The 16,381-nt window shown below is 36.5% G+C and overlaps 2 protein-coding genes across 4 annotated transcripts in view; one reads left to right on the top strand and one right to left on the bottom strand.

Annotated features, from left to right (window-relative positions):
• The first annotated feature begins 1,589 nt into the window (after positions 1 to 1,589).
• LOC108136596 overlaps positions 1,590 to 16,381 on the top strand; it is an 80,626-nt gene continuing 65,834 nt past the window's right edge. Inside the window, exons 1-2 of one of the 3 annotated variants that reach the window (XM_017257911.2) lie at positions 1,590 to 1,985; positions 9,148 to 9,274. The gene's annotated coding sequence lies outside the window, so the exon portion shown is untranslated. Of the gene's footprint in view, positions 2,012 to 2,058; positions 2,116 to 9,147; positions 9,275 to 16,381 lie in introns of those variants that run through there. The other 2 variants (XM_017257910.2, XM_017257912.2) reach the window with 2 other exon arrangements.
• Positions 12,507 to 13,643, bottom strand: LOC108136598 (formin-like protein 5). Its single transcript, XM_017257914.2, has 2 exons — positions 13,593 to 13,643; positions 12,507 to 13,509 (listed from the first exon to the last, which is right to left on the bottom strand). The coding sequence occupies exons 1-2, from the start codon at positions 13,600 to 13,602 to the stop codon at positions 12,680 to 12,682; spliced, it is 840 nt and encodes a 279-aa protein (XP_017113403.2). The 5' UTR covers positions 13,603 to 13,643; the 3' UTR covers positions 12,507 to 12,679.

Raw genomic sequence — 16,381 nt, 5'->3', positions numbered from 1 at the left:
GAGGCTTAAAGCAAACCACATTCTCAACATTTTTAAAAACAGTTTCCACAGTCTGATCCAAGAATGTCAGTTGACATTTCACCAAAAAGGAACCAGACGGAATAAAATAAAATATTATGCGAAGAAGCCGAACAAAAATAAAGACAGACTTTGTTGTCCTTGTCAGCGTGGCTACAACTTCCTTGGCCCAGGACGACGTCGGAAGTGCCAGCGGAAATGAGTAAAAAACCTACAACTCACTCAAAGTATCCGCTCCTTCTCGTCTCTCCCACTCGAATAAAGGGAAAATGTTATTTTGAGTGAAAATCAGGCCACTCACGAGCCCACTTCGGCTGTGATCGGGTGGTGCTTCGTGTTTTCACTCACCCGAATTTGAGCGTTTGTGGAGCATTCCCAGAAATGGCAACTTTTGGTGGGAAAAAAGCTATAAATAAAATTTAAATTTGAAAAGTGAATGATTACGTTGCTTATTTTTAGATTAATTTTATACTGTTTATACTATTTAACATATTATGCAAATAATTTTAAATGTTATTTGACTTCTATAATAGATTCCTGATAAAAAAAAATTTTTTTTTCAAAACATAAACTTCACTTTTGTTTATTGTGTTAATGAGTAGGCTGTTTTGTTAAATCAATACTAGAAGTGCTGATTGACAATTAAAAAAAAATAAATAATTTCCTCAATATCAATCGAGATAAATATTTTGTTTTTCTTGTAATATGACTTCCGGAAAGGTTAGCCGGTTGGAAGAGTCAGCCTATAGCAACATTATTGCCGCTGTAAACATCTTCAATACACGCGATAGTCGGATTTCCTGAAAGATGGAACTGGGAAAGCGAAAGCAAGAAACGGAATTTCGTGAGATATATCCTTACTGGCAGCCTACAAATAGTACGAGGTGCCAAGTATTTATTATGTTTTACTTCAGGAGCCTCAAATTCCAAAAGGAAAGGTGATTTTTGACTAATCAAATATTGCTAAATGTAGTTTTTACATTTGAATTTAATTAGTTATTTAAAGCTTTATGGCGTTCACATATCAATCCCATTATTTGGCTGCAGCTTAAGCATTGCATTGAGTTCAAACATAATTGTTATTCCCACTTGAGTTTATTTACACGACAAAGGAATTAAATACGAAACAAAGAATTTACTTCTTTATTTTGTTTAATTATATACTTTTGTATAAATGTATATCAAAATAGTTATTTGTGGTGTAGTAAGTTTACTTTTACTATAAAGGCCGTTTTGATTACAAACTGATGAGCAAGTTTTTGAAATGGTGTCTTTTAATATTTAAACTTCGTCATATTATTCAAATTAGTTGATTATAGGTTAATTAAAAAACATTTTTAGAAATTTCTGTAAAATCACAAATAGAAGGTTAAATTTCTAACCAACATCAGCTTGTAATTTATATTTTATGATGGCTATATTAAAAGGTAGCAATAAGCATAAATGTTTTGTTAATGACCAAACAAGCCAGATTTGGCGGGAAAACCAGCTGACTGGGCAGCGCTGACAAGGAGACAGCAGCAGTAGCAGCATCCGCCATGGCAGCGGCAACAGTCGAGCGGCAGACTCGATGCAGCAGAGCCAGATATTCTGGCATTACGTATACGCCCAGTCTACGTCGAGTTGGCCACGTGTACGGACACGCGGCGCGGTTCGCTTTTTCCGGTGGCATCAAATTCGTTACCAACATCTCATTACCAAAAACTTCGCGATTTGGTGTTAATAATAAACAGACAAGAAAGGATTCTGAAATGTTTAAAGTTTATTTTTCTTTAATATTTGAATAGAACCTGTTTTTTTTTTGGTTTGTTTTTTTTTTGTACAAGTGCAAGTAAATGTGTGTGTGTGCAAAGTGTGCCGGCTTGAAAATGCGCGCCAAAAATTGAGAAATTTTCACAAAGCGCAGCGGCAACAAAAACAAGTAAAAACAACACTTTAAAATCGACCGAAGGAGATAAACATAAATAGTAATATATATGTATATAAATTAAATGTAAGCACAAAATTACATATAGGTTGCAGTTTTACAATGTAAACAAATTGCTTTTACGTGATTTCCCTAAAATAACGAGTGTATTTACCAACGTTGGCCAATTAGTGAGTTTGTGACAATATCAATTAGCAAAGGATAACAAATAATACAAAAAATACTCAATTAAACAACTACATAATGTTTAGCAAAGTATGCAATAATACTGTTTGAGCTAACATTAATTAAATCAAGCTATACGCATTTGCTAGCTGAAAGAAATTTGCATAAATTGGTCTTTAATGGGCCAAGGGACCGAATAAACTCTGATTTAAGCTCCTGGTGCCAAAAGTTTTACTGTTTTACCGAAAGTTCAAAGGGGAGGCGTAAGGCAGGGGATGATGAGCATAAAAATATTACTTACGGAAGTTATCCATTATGTGGTTAAAAAGCTCTTTTAAATAATGTCATGTAATTTTTACTAGATGTGCTATATTTATTACTGTGTTTTGGCTAAGAGGATTACAATTCATAGATGCTTGTCTGATATTTTATTATAAGTGTTTCTTTTAAATTTAAATATGACATATTTTTTTAAAGTTTAAGTTCATTGATCCAAAATATTTTGAATAATACATTTATTTATAAATTAATTTATTATCGTTCGTCTATATCTCTTTAATATTTATTTAACAATCAGTGAGTAGATATTTATTGTTAGCATGTCGAACATATTAAAAAATGAAATAGTTTGTTTTAAACATTTTATATCATATTGGATTATTTATTTGTTGATTATTGTTCAAAGAAATGTTTAATTTTTTTTCTTTCGTATTCGTTTGGAAATTTTACCGTATTTTCTGTGTATCCCGTATAGATAAGTTTGGGGCCACTTAGCGAATTGGCGGACATATTTTTAGACATAGCCCAAATAGTAAAAAACAAGAGCACAAGGAAAAAAAGAGGGAAACACGTATAAAAACCGACGACACGAACGCAAAAGCTATAGAGAATCGAAGAAAAATGAGAGAAATTCATTAATAAAAGAAAGCAACAAAAACAAGAGCAAAAATTAAACGGCTACCATCAAGTTTTCCCCTCCTCTTGCCCATTTTTCCCTTCCGTTTTTCCCGCCTTTCCTTGTCCGGCACAGCTGTGATCACAAGAAAAGAAGAGAAAAAATTCGGAAAAATGAAAATGAAAATTATTACATATGCGTAATGGGCATTATGTTGTTGTTGTTGTTATTGTTGTTATTGAAAAAGATTTTCCGAGCTCCGAGCTACAACTACAACAATTTTGATAGCGGCAACTTTGACGAAGGTTTTTCCTTCGGCTTTTCGTTAGATACCCTAGCCACGCATCGTGTATTAAAGGGGATGATGAACTAAGCGATAAAGATTAATTCATCTAGGTTGTGACTATTTTTCTTAATAAATTGTTGACAATAAATCAGTTTACTGAAAGCCTTTAAAACGTGTTAAAGGTTAGGTAATTTTAAGGATTTGTTTGTTTTTTTTTTTTCTGTTACAAATATAAGTGCTAAATTTTCTTCATGTTTATTAAAATAAATTTAACAAAAATGGACAGAAAATCAAAACTTTTTTAATAATGCTTACATTTTTCACTATTCATTGGGTGCATCCTAGTTTTAGTTGCCATTCACTTGGTATTCCTGCGTTTTCTTTATTTTGTCGCTGTCTCAATGAATTCTCTAGACTATCAATATCCCTTTCTCTTTCTTTCAACGAGTATCCGTCTCTTTCTATTGGTGACTGGCAAAGTTTTGCATTATGTTCATCTCGGCTGGCGCTCTTCTATATCCCATTCCCACATATGTGGCTCAAGGCTATCGCAATACACGCACTTTCAGCGCCCTCGTCGATTTCTTAGTTTTATTTCTCATTTTCCATACATTTTTGGTGCTCTCGTTTTGGTTTTCTTTATTTTTTTTTAGCATCTTGCCCTCATAAATTTGGGCGAGGCAAACAAAATGTTTGTGGTAAAGTTTTTTGCGAGGGCTTTGTTGGGGGGACAATGGAATAAATTCTGATGGAAATTAATGCAATGTTGACCCATGCAGCTGATAATGTGAAAAAAGGTTTTATTTAATAAAATGCGATAAGAAATCATAGGTCAAAAGAATTTTGCTTTATACATTTTGTAATATATAAATTGTGACAGGATTTTTTTTCTTCAAATTTACCATTGATTTTATTTTTATTTTTTTTTTTTGGTATCCTTGAATTAAGTTTTCTTTCATTTTTCCCACATTTCTTTGTGCCATTTAGTTTTATCTCTCTGCGGATTCGGTGAAATTACATTTTTTCAATTTTTGGTACCATTTATTTCAATAAAATAAAGCCAGAAGTTTTTGTTGTTAAACCTAAATTTCCTTTTAGGATTTTCCTGCTTTTGGTTAGCTTAACTGTCTTCCGCCTCTTTTGACCACCCATTTCTTTTGTGTCCAGAGCAACAGGTCCTCGTATTTGCTGGGATTTCTTGTTATTTATTTGTCTTTTCTGTATTATTTTCATCTTTTCGTATTATTTTTTGGCCGATTTAAGTGTGGTGCAAAAGGCTTTTTTGCATTGTGCTGAATTTTCCTAGCGATTTCCCGTGGAATGTGAAACTAATTGCAGCTGGATTCGGGTGGGTGGAAAACGCAATGGCATACAACTAATCAGAACGGAAAAAGAGCAGAAAATTCGGGGAATGGAAATGGGAATTGGGAATGGGTGTTTCTGGCGGGGGAAAAGCCAAAAGAAAAACGATTTCAATAAATGTCATAAATTTGTCGGACAACTTTACAAAGGGGTGGGGGAAGTGGAAAAGCAAAGGAAATGGCTTTTCCCCAACACTCTCTCCGCTCACCCTCCCCCTGATTATAGCCTGCTTTGCTGTCGGCTTGTAATCGCTTTCATTACAGCAGAAGAGGCAAAAAAGGAAACTGACCAAAAACGATAAAGTAAAAAAGCAAAGCGGGAAAGGAGCAAAATCCAAAATGTTGTAAAAATGCAAAACCTACATGGCCATTTCCACAAAAAATAAAAGCGAGCGAGAAACGTCCAGATTTAGTACTGCTTGCACTTTTTGCATTTTTCTCGTCGTTGGCAGTCATTTATTTGATTATATTTCTATTTTTTATTTAAACTACTGTCCTGTAGAGAATAGATCTTTTATAAATATCTTAACCATTTTTCTGCGGTCTCGGTGGGATTTTTCTTATCTTTGTTCATTTTTGTTATTTTTTTTTTGTACGTTGCGGCCACTGCAGAAATTTGGGACACAACAAAGCCAAAGATGTAAAGTGAAAAATCTCATTTATATAGGTATGTTGTGTGTATCTGTACATTGTCATGGGAGCTGTCGGCTATATGACCTCATTGCGGTTATGCGTACATGTCTTAAAGTAAATGTTTCAGGAATCGAAAAACAATGGTGTGCAACGGATATGCCAATTAGCAGAAAAATATACCTAAAGTTATTCTTCAATGATTTGTTTAGGCAGAGAAAAGGTTTTGCTTTCATTTTAATTTGTTATTTACTGTTTTTTTTTTGTATTTTTATTAAGTCTTAATAAACTTGGTGATATTTTTATATACTAGTTTTTAATAGAAATCCAGCTTTAATTGCAATTATTTTTCATTACACATCAATAAAAGATTTAAGAGAAAAGCAAATAAAAAATACAACTAAAATACCTGGAACGTAAATAAACTAGATAACTTCTATACACATAAGACCTAAAACAATAAATGCCCAAAGCACACATTTATTATATATAGTGGTGGATTTTTTCAGACCATCCAAATAGTTATGATCAATTAAAGAATTTTTGCGCTGAGTTCCCCAAGGTAAAAGCTCAGCAAAGAAATATGGAGTCCCGTTGGGTATGCATTTAGTTTTGGCAAATTGCTAAATATTTTCGTTCTATGATTTCGTATCATGTTTTGCATTAAACTGCACTTGTTTTTCAGTATGCAAAATTTTCATTATTTGCCTACTTTGTTAACGGAAAATTCGACTATGAAATGGGCAGACTGCATTGTCAACGAAAAATAGTTGAAATTGTGTCTAATCTTTGGCGTTTTGTTATCAGATATATACGTATGTACGCTGCCTGTGCTGTGGGTTAAATTAGCGAAATTACAAAACAGACGGCAATCGATGTTACACAAAAATCCATTACTAAAGGTGGACAGCGCTGTCGCAGCGTCGCTGCGATGATGCCGACGTTGACGTCAACCTTCGCAGCAAACTAAAAGAATTTGGTTCAAGTGCCAAATGAAATATTGACTAGGCAACGAGGACCGCGAAGATGAGACTCTGAGACTCTAAGACTGAAAGACTGAAAGACTGCGAGTCTCTCAGATTCTCAGACTCTCAGACTTTAGGAATCTGGGCATATGGCGGCGCGTGTGTGGCCAGCTCCTCCCATTCCACCAGTCAACCCAATCGCCGACGCACATCGCGTTGTTGCTGTAAAATAATAATAAACATGGCAAATATTTATTCCTTCGTGACTACGCGGTAGCATGCGGGGCATAGTGGGTCCACAAATGGCCTATATGTTCTTATTTTGCATTTTATTGTAACATAAATATAATTAAGGTGTCTGGTACGCATATGGTGTCATATTTGTAGCTATTTCTTATGAGTTTTCTTGGTTCAAAAACAATTTAATGAGGATGTTTTAGTTTATTATTTACCATTTGAACTTGGATAAAAAAAACGATAAAACTAATATTTTTGTAAATGTTTAAAGTAAAATATTTTGTAAGACTTTTTTGAAAAAGCAATTTTATTTAAAGATTTTGTAATATAACATTTAAATGAAAAGCTATATTTTAGACATTAAAATTTATTTATATTGGAAAAGGTATCAGTTGTTTAAAAAGTATATTATTTTTGTAAAGCATATAAATTTGTTAATAAAAAAAATAAACAAGTAGCAAACATAATTTTTATGACTTTGGTAAAAGAACCAAACGAAGGGTATTTGAGTTGTCGGTCCCAAAGATTTTCCAAGTTCAACGCGTGTTTAGCCTGCGAGAGCAACGATGTTGCTGGTGGGTTGTTGCTGCTGCTGCTGCTGCTGCTCCTGATGTTGCTGCCGGGCTGTGATGTGTGTTGCTGTTGGCGCTGTAGTTGCGACAACTACATAAACAGCTGTCATGGCCCTGCGACCGCTGCAGTCGGTGCTTTTTGCTCTTCAGCTTTTTCCTCAGCGTTTTTCCCTCTCTTTCTGCCTGTCGGCGGCCGTCTCTTTCTCTCGGCCTCGTGGCGTCTGCTTCTTTCTAATAATAAATTGCCAAAGAATTTGTGTTTGCCTGCAGCGGCAAACATGTCTGCTTTTTTTATTTTCTATTTTGCCTGCCTGCCTGCCGCGCATCTTAAAGGTGCAATATCCAAGTCATTTTTCACTTTCACTTTTTATACGTATACGTAATTTTCCTGGCCTTTGTTTTTGTTGCGAGCGATAATCAGCTTTAACATAATGTGAATTTTTGAGCACTCGGGGAATTCTAGTTGGCTATAAACTTGGATGGCTTGTAAGAGGCGTCAAGGTTAGATACAGTGCTTGTCAATTTGTAAGGCAATTCTCAAAAATTAGACAATTAAATTGGATAAAGTCGTGTAAGCTCTTTTTGCATAAATTACTTTTATTTGTATATTTGCCAAAATACCTAAAATTGCTTTGAATTTAAGTTTTGCATTTTAAATATCTATCTATTGTCTGGCTGACATATCCTTTTTGTCCTTAGACAAGCTATTTTCATTAATGATTTGTCTTTAATTATGTAACTTAAGTGTTTATTTAGGTATTTGTAAACGAAGGAACTAAGTATTTTTATTATGTTAAAATATTTAAAAAATGTTTTTTCGATTATAAAAGATTTTTAAGAAAAAATTATAAATTTGTACCTTTGCAAATAAATAAATGTCCAAAATTATGAGTTTTTATTAAGCTGACAGCAATTTCTATTTCCGTTCATGTACTTTTTGGGCTGACTGTTGAAATTCTTGGAAAATTGTGTCGCCAAAAGTTTTCGTCATCCTCTTGATCGCGAATGCCCTTAATTGAATTCGTTTGCCTGCACCGGGAAATATGTGGGAAAAATAAAATAATATAATATTTGAAATGCCCATTCGCAAATTGTGCAAGTTGTACGTGTTTGTTGCTGCTTTTGCTCCATTTGTTGTTGTTATTGCCGCAGAGGACAACAGTGGGAAAGTGGGAAAAATGAACTGAGCTGCAGAAAGTTTTTCCCTTGCACTGAGCGTTTTTCAATTGCTCCGAAAACTATTTTACTTAAGTTTAACTTTCACTTACCAATGGTGGCAAACTTTCCACGGTAACTGTATACTGTATGACGGCAAAGAGGGGATCAAGGGAGGTACACCATAAATGTATTTTTCGGGTCAGGTCAATAGAACCTAGTATGTATTAGCTTTGGGGTTAATTTAATTTCAGCAAGCAATTCAATATCTTACTAAGTTTGTTTTATTTTTTATTGAAAAAGATATTGTAAAGCACTGCTTTTATTTGAACTTAAAATAAAGAACATTTTGAGTGCAATATAAGTTATATTTACTAAATGGAAAATAAAATGAATGGCTTTTTAAACAATTTGTAGATATGAGAACGCAATTTTGTTTTAGCATTTTTCGTCCTATTATTTCAACCGAAGCTGTATGCACTAAATGTGTCTGCATGTCTGCGTCGCTTTCCACTGCGAGATATTAATTAATAATTGAAATAACTGAGCTCGTTATAAAGTGAGGCACTTTTGGGCACGAAATGCCCTGGCACAAAAACACTCGCCCCTTCTACCGCCTACCACGTAACCACCCCCTAGGGGCATCCGTGTGTGCAGCAGTGTGTGTGCAGTTTCAAGTTTAATTTAAAGTTTAGTTGTAATTTGAACATTTTTCGTTGCGAGGGCAATTAAAAATTCAACGCGCAATCTACAAAATGAACCCCCAAACGAGCCGTGGGCAAAAAAACGGCGGCGGAAAAAATGTGAAACATTTTTTCCAGCCTGGAGGAATCATTTGGCAGCTTTCCACGACTCTCTATTTATTTATTTATATGATCTGCCTTAATTCTCGCCGCACAAATTAATGATGAACATTTTCTGCTTAATCTTTTGCAGGATAATCTGAAGTGCATAGTCAGGATTCAGCGATATTTTTGGGGAAATTTAAGGACTGGCACTGGCAAATTACAAAATAAATGGCTTATGATTCACAAACGATCTGTTAATCGTCTGGATTTTTGCGGTAAGTGTTAAATATGCTTATTAATTATTGCCGCAAAATATCCAAAAAAAATCCAACAAAATTAATCGCCTAAAGCCACAAAAATGTAAATCGCAAGGGAGTTTGATGTTTGCTTGTAAAACTATAAATTATGCGGCCACAAAACAATTGCCCTTATTAACAAGCATACAAAAAACACAAAACTAATAAAATACAAATAAAAAAAAATGTAATTGACAAAAGAAAAAATGCAATAAACATCGGATTTGAGCTCTTTGAATTGCCCTTTGGGTTGCTATCTTAAATGGAATTTAAGTTAACATACAAATTTATCTGCGTAATAAATGAATTTTATTTACGCTTGTTTTTGCATTTAAATTGAAGCCTTTTTAGTATTTTTGTATTTAATTACATTTTGAAAATAAATGAGGCGTTATGATTATTTCCCAATTAATTCTCTCTATTTACTTTAAAACAATATATTTACTATATTTACATAACAGAACGAACTGTTTTTCTTTTGATTTTTTGATTTCTGTTGTGTTCTTCAATACTAACTTAAGCTTAACCGCTTATTCAAAGCAATATTTAGATAATTTAAATAATACTTTTTTACTACATATAAACATTCTTTAACTGCAGTCCATAGCTTGAAAGATTTTTATTTGCAATTTTGCTTTTGATTTTGTATTTGTTTTATTTGCAGTTTAATTTCTCTATTTCGTTTTGTCATTACTGTCACAAGCTAAATTGTATTACAAAATATTTTTGTTTGCACTTTTTGTATTCGTTTATTTGTGAAACTGTGAGTTTTGATAAAACCCTTTGCCATAACGAATAAGTTCACTGGAATATTTGATTCATGAACTGCTTTGAATTTAACCATTTGTATATAACTATTTTATTTAAAATTCGGTCATAGACGTATAGATTACTTAGTTGCAATATGTGAAGTTATTTGCATTTATCTGTAAAGGCCTAGCTCTAATTTCAATTTACATCTTTGGCCATTTGACGAAATTGGAATCCGTATGGATGTCAAAATTCGCAGGGTTTTCCTTGGTCATGATGCTGCCAATGCAGCTGTGAGATGTTGTTTCATGTGGTGGGGAGGGGGGGGTGTATCTGTAAGTGGACACACGGAGTATCTATGTTTGTCCCACTGGGCGTATGGGTGTTTTTTTTGTGTCTCTTTATGCATATTTGTGTGTGAGTGGGCGGCGTGCGTGTGAATGCGAATGCGTTATATTCGCCCAACTGTGCAAAAACAATTCACGCGCCACTTTGCGCCGTAAAAAAAACGCGGAGATATTTAATACATACACACAGCGACATAGATATATGCACCATGTAGCCGGTGAAAGCTGAGCGCAACGCAACGCAACCAAAAACCCATTTTGCATTTAAAGTTTTGGGCATTTTATTGCTCCGTCCCGTTTTGCGGGTAATGCAAAAAGTATCCTTAGCCGAGGTTCTTCCATGTTGTTTCAATTTCGCCTCCCCAATTTTTTCTGTCGGCTATTTTTTGGGCTTTATTTTTTGGCGGTCGTCGAATGCCCCAGTGAAATATGATAAAAGTCAGACGCGACGCAACGCGGTCCTCCGCTGTGGCGCTTTGCGTTTTGATTTGTGTCGCTGACCCAAAAAAAAAAAATAAATAAGGGGACAGGAAAAAAATACTTTAAAACACATGGGAAAGCTGTGAAAAAATGGGGTTTTTTAAGTTCCTGAACCTATTTCTTGAACTTTCAACTTGGTTTACTTTTTATTATAAAAACAGCTAATCGTGGAAATTAATAAAAAGAGAGCTTAGAGAAAATAAGAAGGAAAGTTAAAGCCGAGTTTTGTTAGCTATCCTATTTCTTGAAGCTCAAACTTAATTTGTTTTAAATACAAACAGTCTTTCTACAAAAAATAACATAAAAGAGATAATATTTTAAAGAAAGTAAGAAGTCGAAAGTATATTTTTACTTTTAAAAATATTAAGTTAGAAAAAATTACTAATTTAGTCATAACTTGGCCAAAGTAATAATCTAACATTCCCCGCCACTCTTCCAAAAACATTTTTTATAACCAAATTTTGAATTTTTCAAAAGGTCATGCATCACGTTTCTTATTGGAAAAATTTTTTAAAAATATATCTTTTCAGTTTTGAAAGCCAATTGATTGAAAGTCTTAGACCGTGTAGATGTAAGGCATTTTGTTATATGATCACTTTTTGTCTTGTAAATGCCCAAATACTGATTTCTTTTCATTTAATTAAAATTTAATTTTCACCAACCATGGCTAAATATGAACCATATAACATTATTGTACATAAAAACACTTATTAAGACATTCACGCAATTCACATTTAACGGAAATGTAAAACATACATCATCGTATATCAATCTAAAGTAAAAGCTACAACTAGCCATGAATAACCATCAAGGACAATTTTTGCCGTTCTGATTTAGTGACTTGGGGGGATTTCCGCGAGATTTTCCGGCCCCACTTGGGACCACCAGGGTACCAGCGGAATATCAAGGATGCTTATCGACAAATAAATTCTTTGCCCTGTCAAATGCCCGGCAGCAGCCGAAGTGGGTGGCCCAGCGGTGGTATATGGCGGGATATAATAAATAGCCTGACATAGTAATGCCACAGACACTAACTCACAACTGTCGCACTGTTGTTGGGGCCCACCGAGTGCTCGACCGAAAAGTTGACGCCTATAAAACGGATATGGATGTGCACCAAACTGTGGCATACTTTTCTGTAGCACCAAAACCACCATCCACTCCTCGCCGCTCCCAAAGTGTTGACAAATTTATGAGCTTGTTTTGCTTTTTCGCAATTTTTGTTCGGCTGATTGAAAGTTTTCTTTATTTTGCCGCCGGGCAAATTGATGACAATTGAAGGGAGAGTGAGCCAGACAGCTTAATCGTTCGTGTTCTATATTTGGATATATATTAATACTGGCTTTGATTGATTGAGAAAGTAAATAACAGTGCAGCTAGCTAGTCCAAATTGATTTCAATTGAAAATTGCGATATTTTTTTTTGCCTAAGGACATTTAAAAAGCTGTGATTGTTTTCTAAATAAGACAAAAATAGTAAAATCATTAATTCACACTCACATTGCTAAATTGTTTGAACAAGTGAAAATAAAATGCTGCAAAATCAATTTGCTTTGCAAAGGCGAACGGCCACACTGGCAACCTTGCCAGTCAGTCTCACTGCGTTGACTTATCATATAAACAAGATCGCTTGTATTTCTTGTATAATCAGTGAAACATTTATTTATTGCTTTGGAATAGTTAAATCATTAATACACACTTGCTTTGCTAAATTCTTTGAAAAAGTGAAAAAAAAATTCTCTAAAGCCAATTTGCTTCGCAAGGGCGCATGGCCACACTGGCAGGCAACGGCAAACCCAAAGTCCACCTTAGTTGCGCCTGGCGTCACAATTGTCGACGAGGCTGGCCAGACGGCAGGCCTTCAGCTGGCGATCGAACCAGGTGCCGCTGGGGCAGTTCTGGCGCCTCGACCTCTGCCGGTTGCACACGTAGTAGCGGCGGCAGTGGCGCACGTCGGCCAGGAAGGTTCCGTCGTCCTGGCCACGGCAGTCGTGGCGCGAGATCAGCACCTGGGCGAGATCGCGTTGCTCCTCTTCAGGGATTTCATCCGGAGTTCCGGGTGCCGGTGCGGGTACGGGTGCGGGTACGGGTGCGGATGGGGAGCACGTGGTGGTGCAGGGTGGGGTGCAGGGTGGGGTGCACGTGGTGGTGCAGGGTGGGGTGCAGGGTGGGGTGCAGGGTGGGGTGCAGGGTGGAGTGCAGGGGGGAGTTCTGGTGCATGGGGGAGTTCTAGTGCAGGGTGGTGTCCTGGTGCACGGTGGTGGAGTGCAGGGTGGCGTCCTGGTGCACGGTGGTGGCCTGCACGTAGTGGTGGTGCACGGTGGTGGCCTGCAGGTAGTGGTGGTGCACGGTGGTGGCCTGCACGTTGTGGTGGTGCACGGTGGTGGCCTGCACGTGGTGGTGGTGCACGGTGGTGGGGGTTCGCACGTGGTGGTGGTGCACGGCGGTGGTGGTGGTGCGCACGTGGTGGTGGTGCACGGCGGTGGTGGGGGTGCGCACGTGGTGGTGGTGCACGGCGGTGGTGGGGGTGCGCACGTGGTGGTGGTGCACGGATCCGGATCGTTCCTGGGTGGATGGGCCAGAACCTCCCGACCGCCGGCGATCGCCGCCAAACCGAATCCAATCAGCAGCAAGTGGTCTACAAGAAAAGCACACAGAAAAAAAAAAAAACAAACACTTGTTGAGTTTCCCGATCGCAGGACTTGGCTCGAAGCTACATACAAACTCTCATGTTGCGTTCGATAATGCTTCTGCTACTGCAGTTTCTACTTCTCTGCTGAATAACGAATGTGGTCTGCTCCAATTGGGCCTCTTTTTATATGTCTCGGCAGTCGATATTTTATCTGGGCCGGGAACAAGGCAAGCACTTCAGATCGCTTGAGTGCTACACGGAGTCATGATCCCCGAGGCTTTCGGCACTCTGCTAATTAATCGAAATAACACAAGCGTGTAGGCTAAGGGTTCCGTGCTTGGTCCATGTAAGCAACCTGTTTTTCACTTCTCAAGTGCAATGTGAGTGAGAAATACCTCCAAGTTTGCCTATGATGCTTTGGAAAAGTAACGTCATTTAATATTTCATTAATATCTTATTCGCAGTCTCTACTAATGAGGGAAAAACAATCATGAAGAAAAGGTAGAATTTAAATTAGATTAGTTCTTGAAATAAAATTGTAAAATATTATATTGTAAGTCATGTCATACTGCCGTTAAAGAGAACTTTCTAGATTTGAATATTAATCAGTATGATTAATATCAATATATATTAATATTATTAAGCAATAATTGAGTTCAACTGCTATTTAATCATCAATTAATTCAATCATTTATTTGTTAAATAGTATGCCATATACAAATTGTATTAAAAGCAACCAATGGCAGAAATGTTAGTGTTTGAATAACTTTGTCAAATGAAATATCAATATTTGTTAGCTAAATTGTTAAATAAAGCTTTTGATTTGGTGTTGAAAATCTAGATCTCCGACCGAGTTTTCCCCAGTGAACTCCATTCGAACATGCACTGATGGTATTGACATTTGGCTCAGAATCGGATTCGGGTTCGGGTCATTTGGCCATGCCATGCCGTACGCAGTCTGTAAAATAGTTGAAATTGCCTGTTAACTGATTTCGCAGGCCCTGCCCCTTTTGGGCCATTGCGCCTTGACTTCGGGCCAGTGCAAACAAGGGATTTCGGTTTATGGCCCCGGCCCGGAAGTGTTAGGCCAACCGGCCAAGTGGACAAGTGTCGGCCATTTGGCAGCCGATAAAAATGGCAAAGAGCCTAAGGGGGCGGGGCGTGTGTGGGTATGCGTTATAATTTCGCCATGAAACCACCCCCTTCCCCTCAAACGAGCAACCTTTCCTGCAGCGCGACTGTAAAAACAAAAAAATACACCGCCTTATTGCCCGTGTGTACCCGCGACCCGCATTTCCTGGACAGCTCGATGGGCGGGGAAAAAGCACTGGACAGTTGGCAAAAGTTTTGTAATTAAATATGGTTGTTGCAGTTAAGATTTATGACCGATTTTTATAACAATTACCCAGTCTTGCAGGAGCTTAATGGGCAAAATGAACAGGAATGTAAACAGTTGTATTACTTCAAAGATTTCGAAACGAGAAAACTATTTATTTAAATATTATATAGCTTAAAAGACAATGAAAACAAACTGCACACAATCAAATGTAATAGAATATTTCCTACAAATTAAGGAAAAAAAAAATTGCATTTTGTATTTATATAAAAGGCGTATATTAAAAGCTAAACATGTTTTAAATAAACACATAAAACAAATTTTTGGTTGGAAAAATGAAATTAAATAAAACAATAACGCATATTTAATTAAAAAGGGTACCATTTACGATGTGATATTTTTACAAACCTTTCACAATGCACAAAAGCAAATAAAGTAGCGATGACACAAATCTGGCCACGTTCACCCGCATCCGGCGTCAACCTTCAATCCCGCCACCCACTCTTGCCCTTTGAACCTAGGCGCTGCGATCGTAAATAATTATTTATTTAAAATGTAGAATATTCCCAAACGGCATAAGCAAACAGAATCAATTGTTGTCGCATTGGAATATTTATGCTCGCATTTATATTCCGACATCTGTTGGGTTTTTGGAGGAGCCTTTTGTCCGACTTTTTTGAGTTGGGTATTGTTTTGAAACTGCGATAATTTAATTTATATTCAAAGTGTGGAGTGTTTTAAAGCCCTTCAAAGTCAAAGCCCACAACTTTCATTTGTTTTGGTTCAATTGGATTGAGTTTAATTCACTTTGTTTCATTCACTTAGCACTCGTAAAGCTACACCCTCGCCAGCAAACACGACTTGGCCATTTGCCGAGCAAAATTACTCATACGCAGCGTGTGATGTGAATATTAAAAAGCAGCAAAGTTTATGATAAATCCGCCTTTCTTCTCTTCGTTTGCGAGTGTGCAGAAGTGTTTATGTACACTTTTATACGTACAAGTGTATGTGAATAGTTGGCGAAACAATCTCGGATTATGAATGAACTTTGGCCAGTTGGTTTAGACGGAGATATGCACAAAATAGTTGAATTTCTTCGAGATTATGAATGAATCACTTTGCGGCTAAAAAGTTGGCTGTGATTTAAGCGATAGTCGAGAAACTTTCCAGACGCGAAAGTGGTTCAAAACTTTAAGGAGTCTAATCATTGCCAGGGTTTCTAGATCATTTTAGTTGCTTTTGGCTTGCCTATAAACTTGAAATCCAGTTGGATGAAAATGTATGGCTATACAATTTTAAAGAAAATTAAATGCAAATGACAAGCTTAGTTATTTTTAAATTATTGTCCATCGAAGTCTTTTTGTCATCAAAAAAGAAGGTTTTTAAATGTTTTATCATCCTCTGTTACTTCCCTTTCTCAAGTAAATTATGTGGCAAATTGAATATAAAATATATTTTTAAATATTTCCGTATACACACGACAACCCAATTATTTACTTTGCTGCTAGAAGTGGCAGCTTCACCTTTGCAAAGGGGCTTTTT

This window comes from Drosophila elegans, unplaced genomic scaffold (assembly GCF_018152505.1).
Source record: "Drosophila elegans isolate 14027-0461.03 unplaced genomic scaffold, ASM1815250v1 contig_149, whole genome shotgun sequence".
In the NCBI taxonomy this organism is placed as follows: Eukaryota; Metazoa; Arthropoda; class Insecta; order Diptera; family Drosophilidae; genus Drosophila; species Drosophila elegans.
Note: the sequence above shows the minus strand (reverse complement) of the source record. Positions and strands in the feature narration are given on the sequence as shown.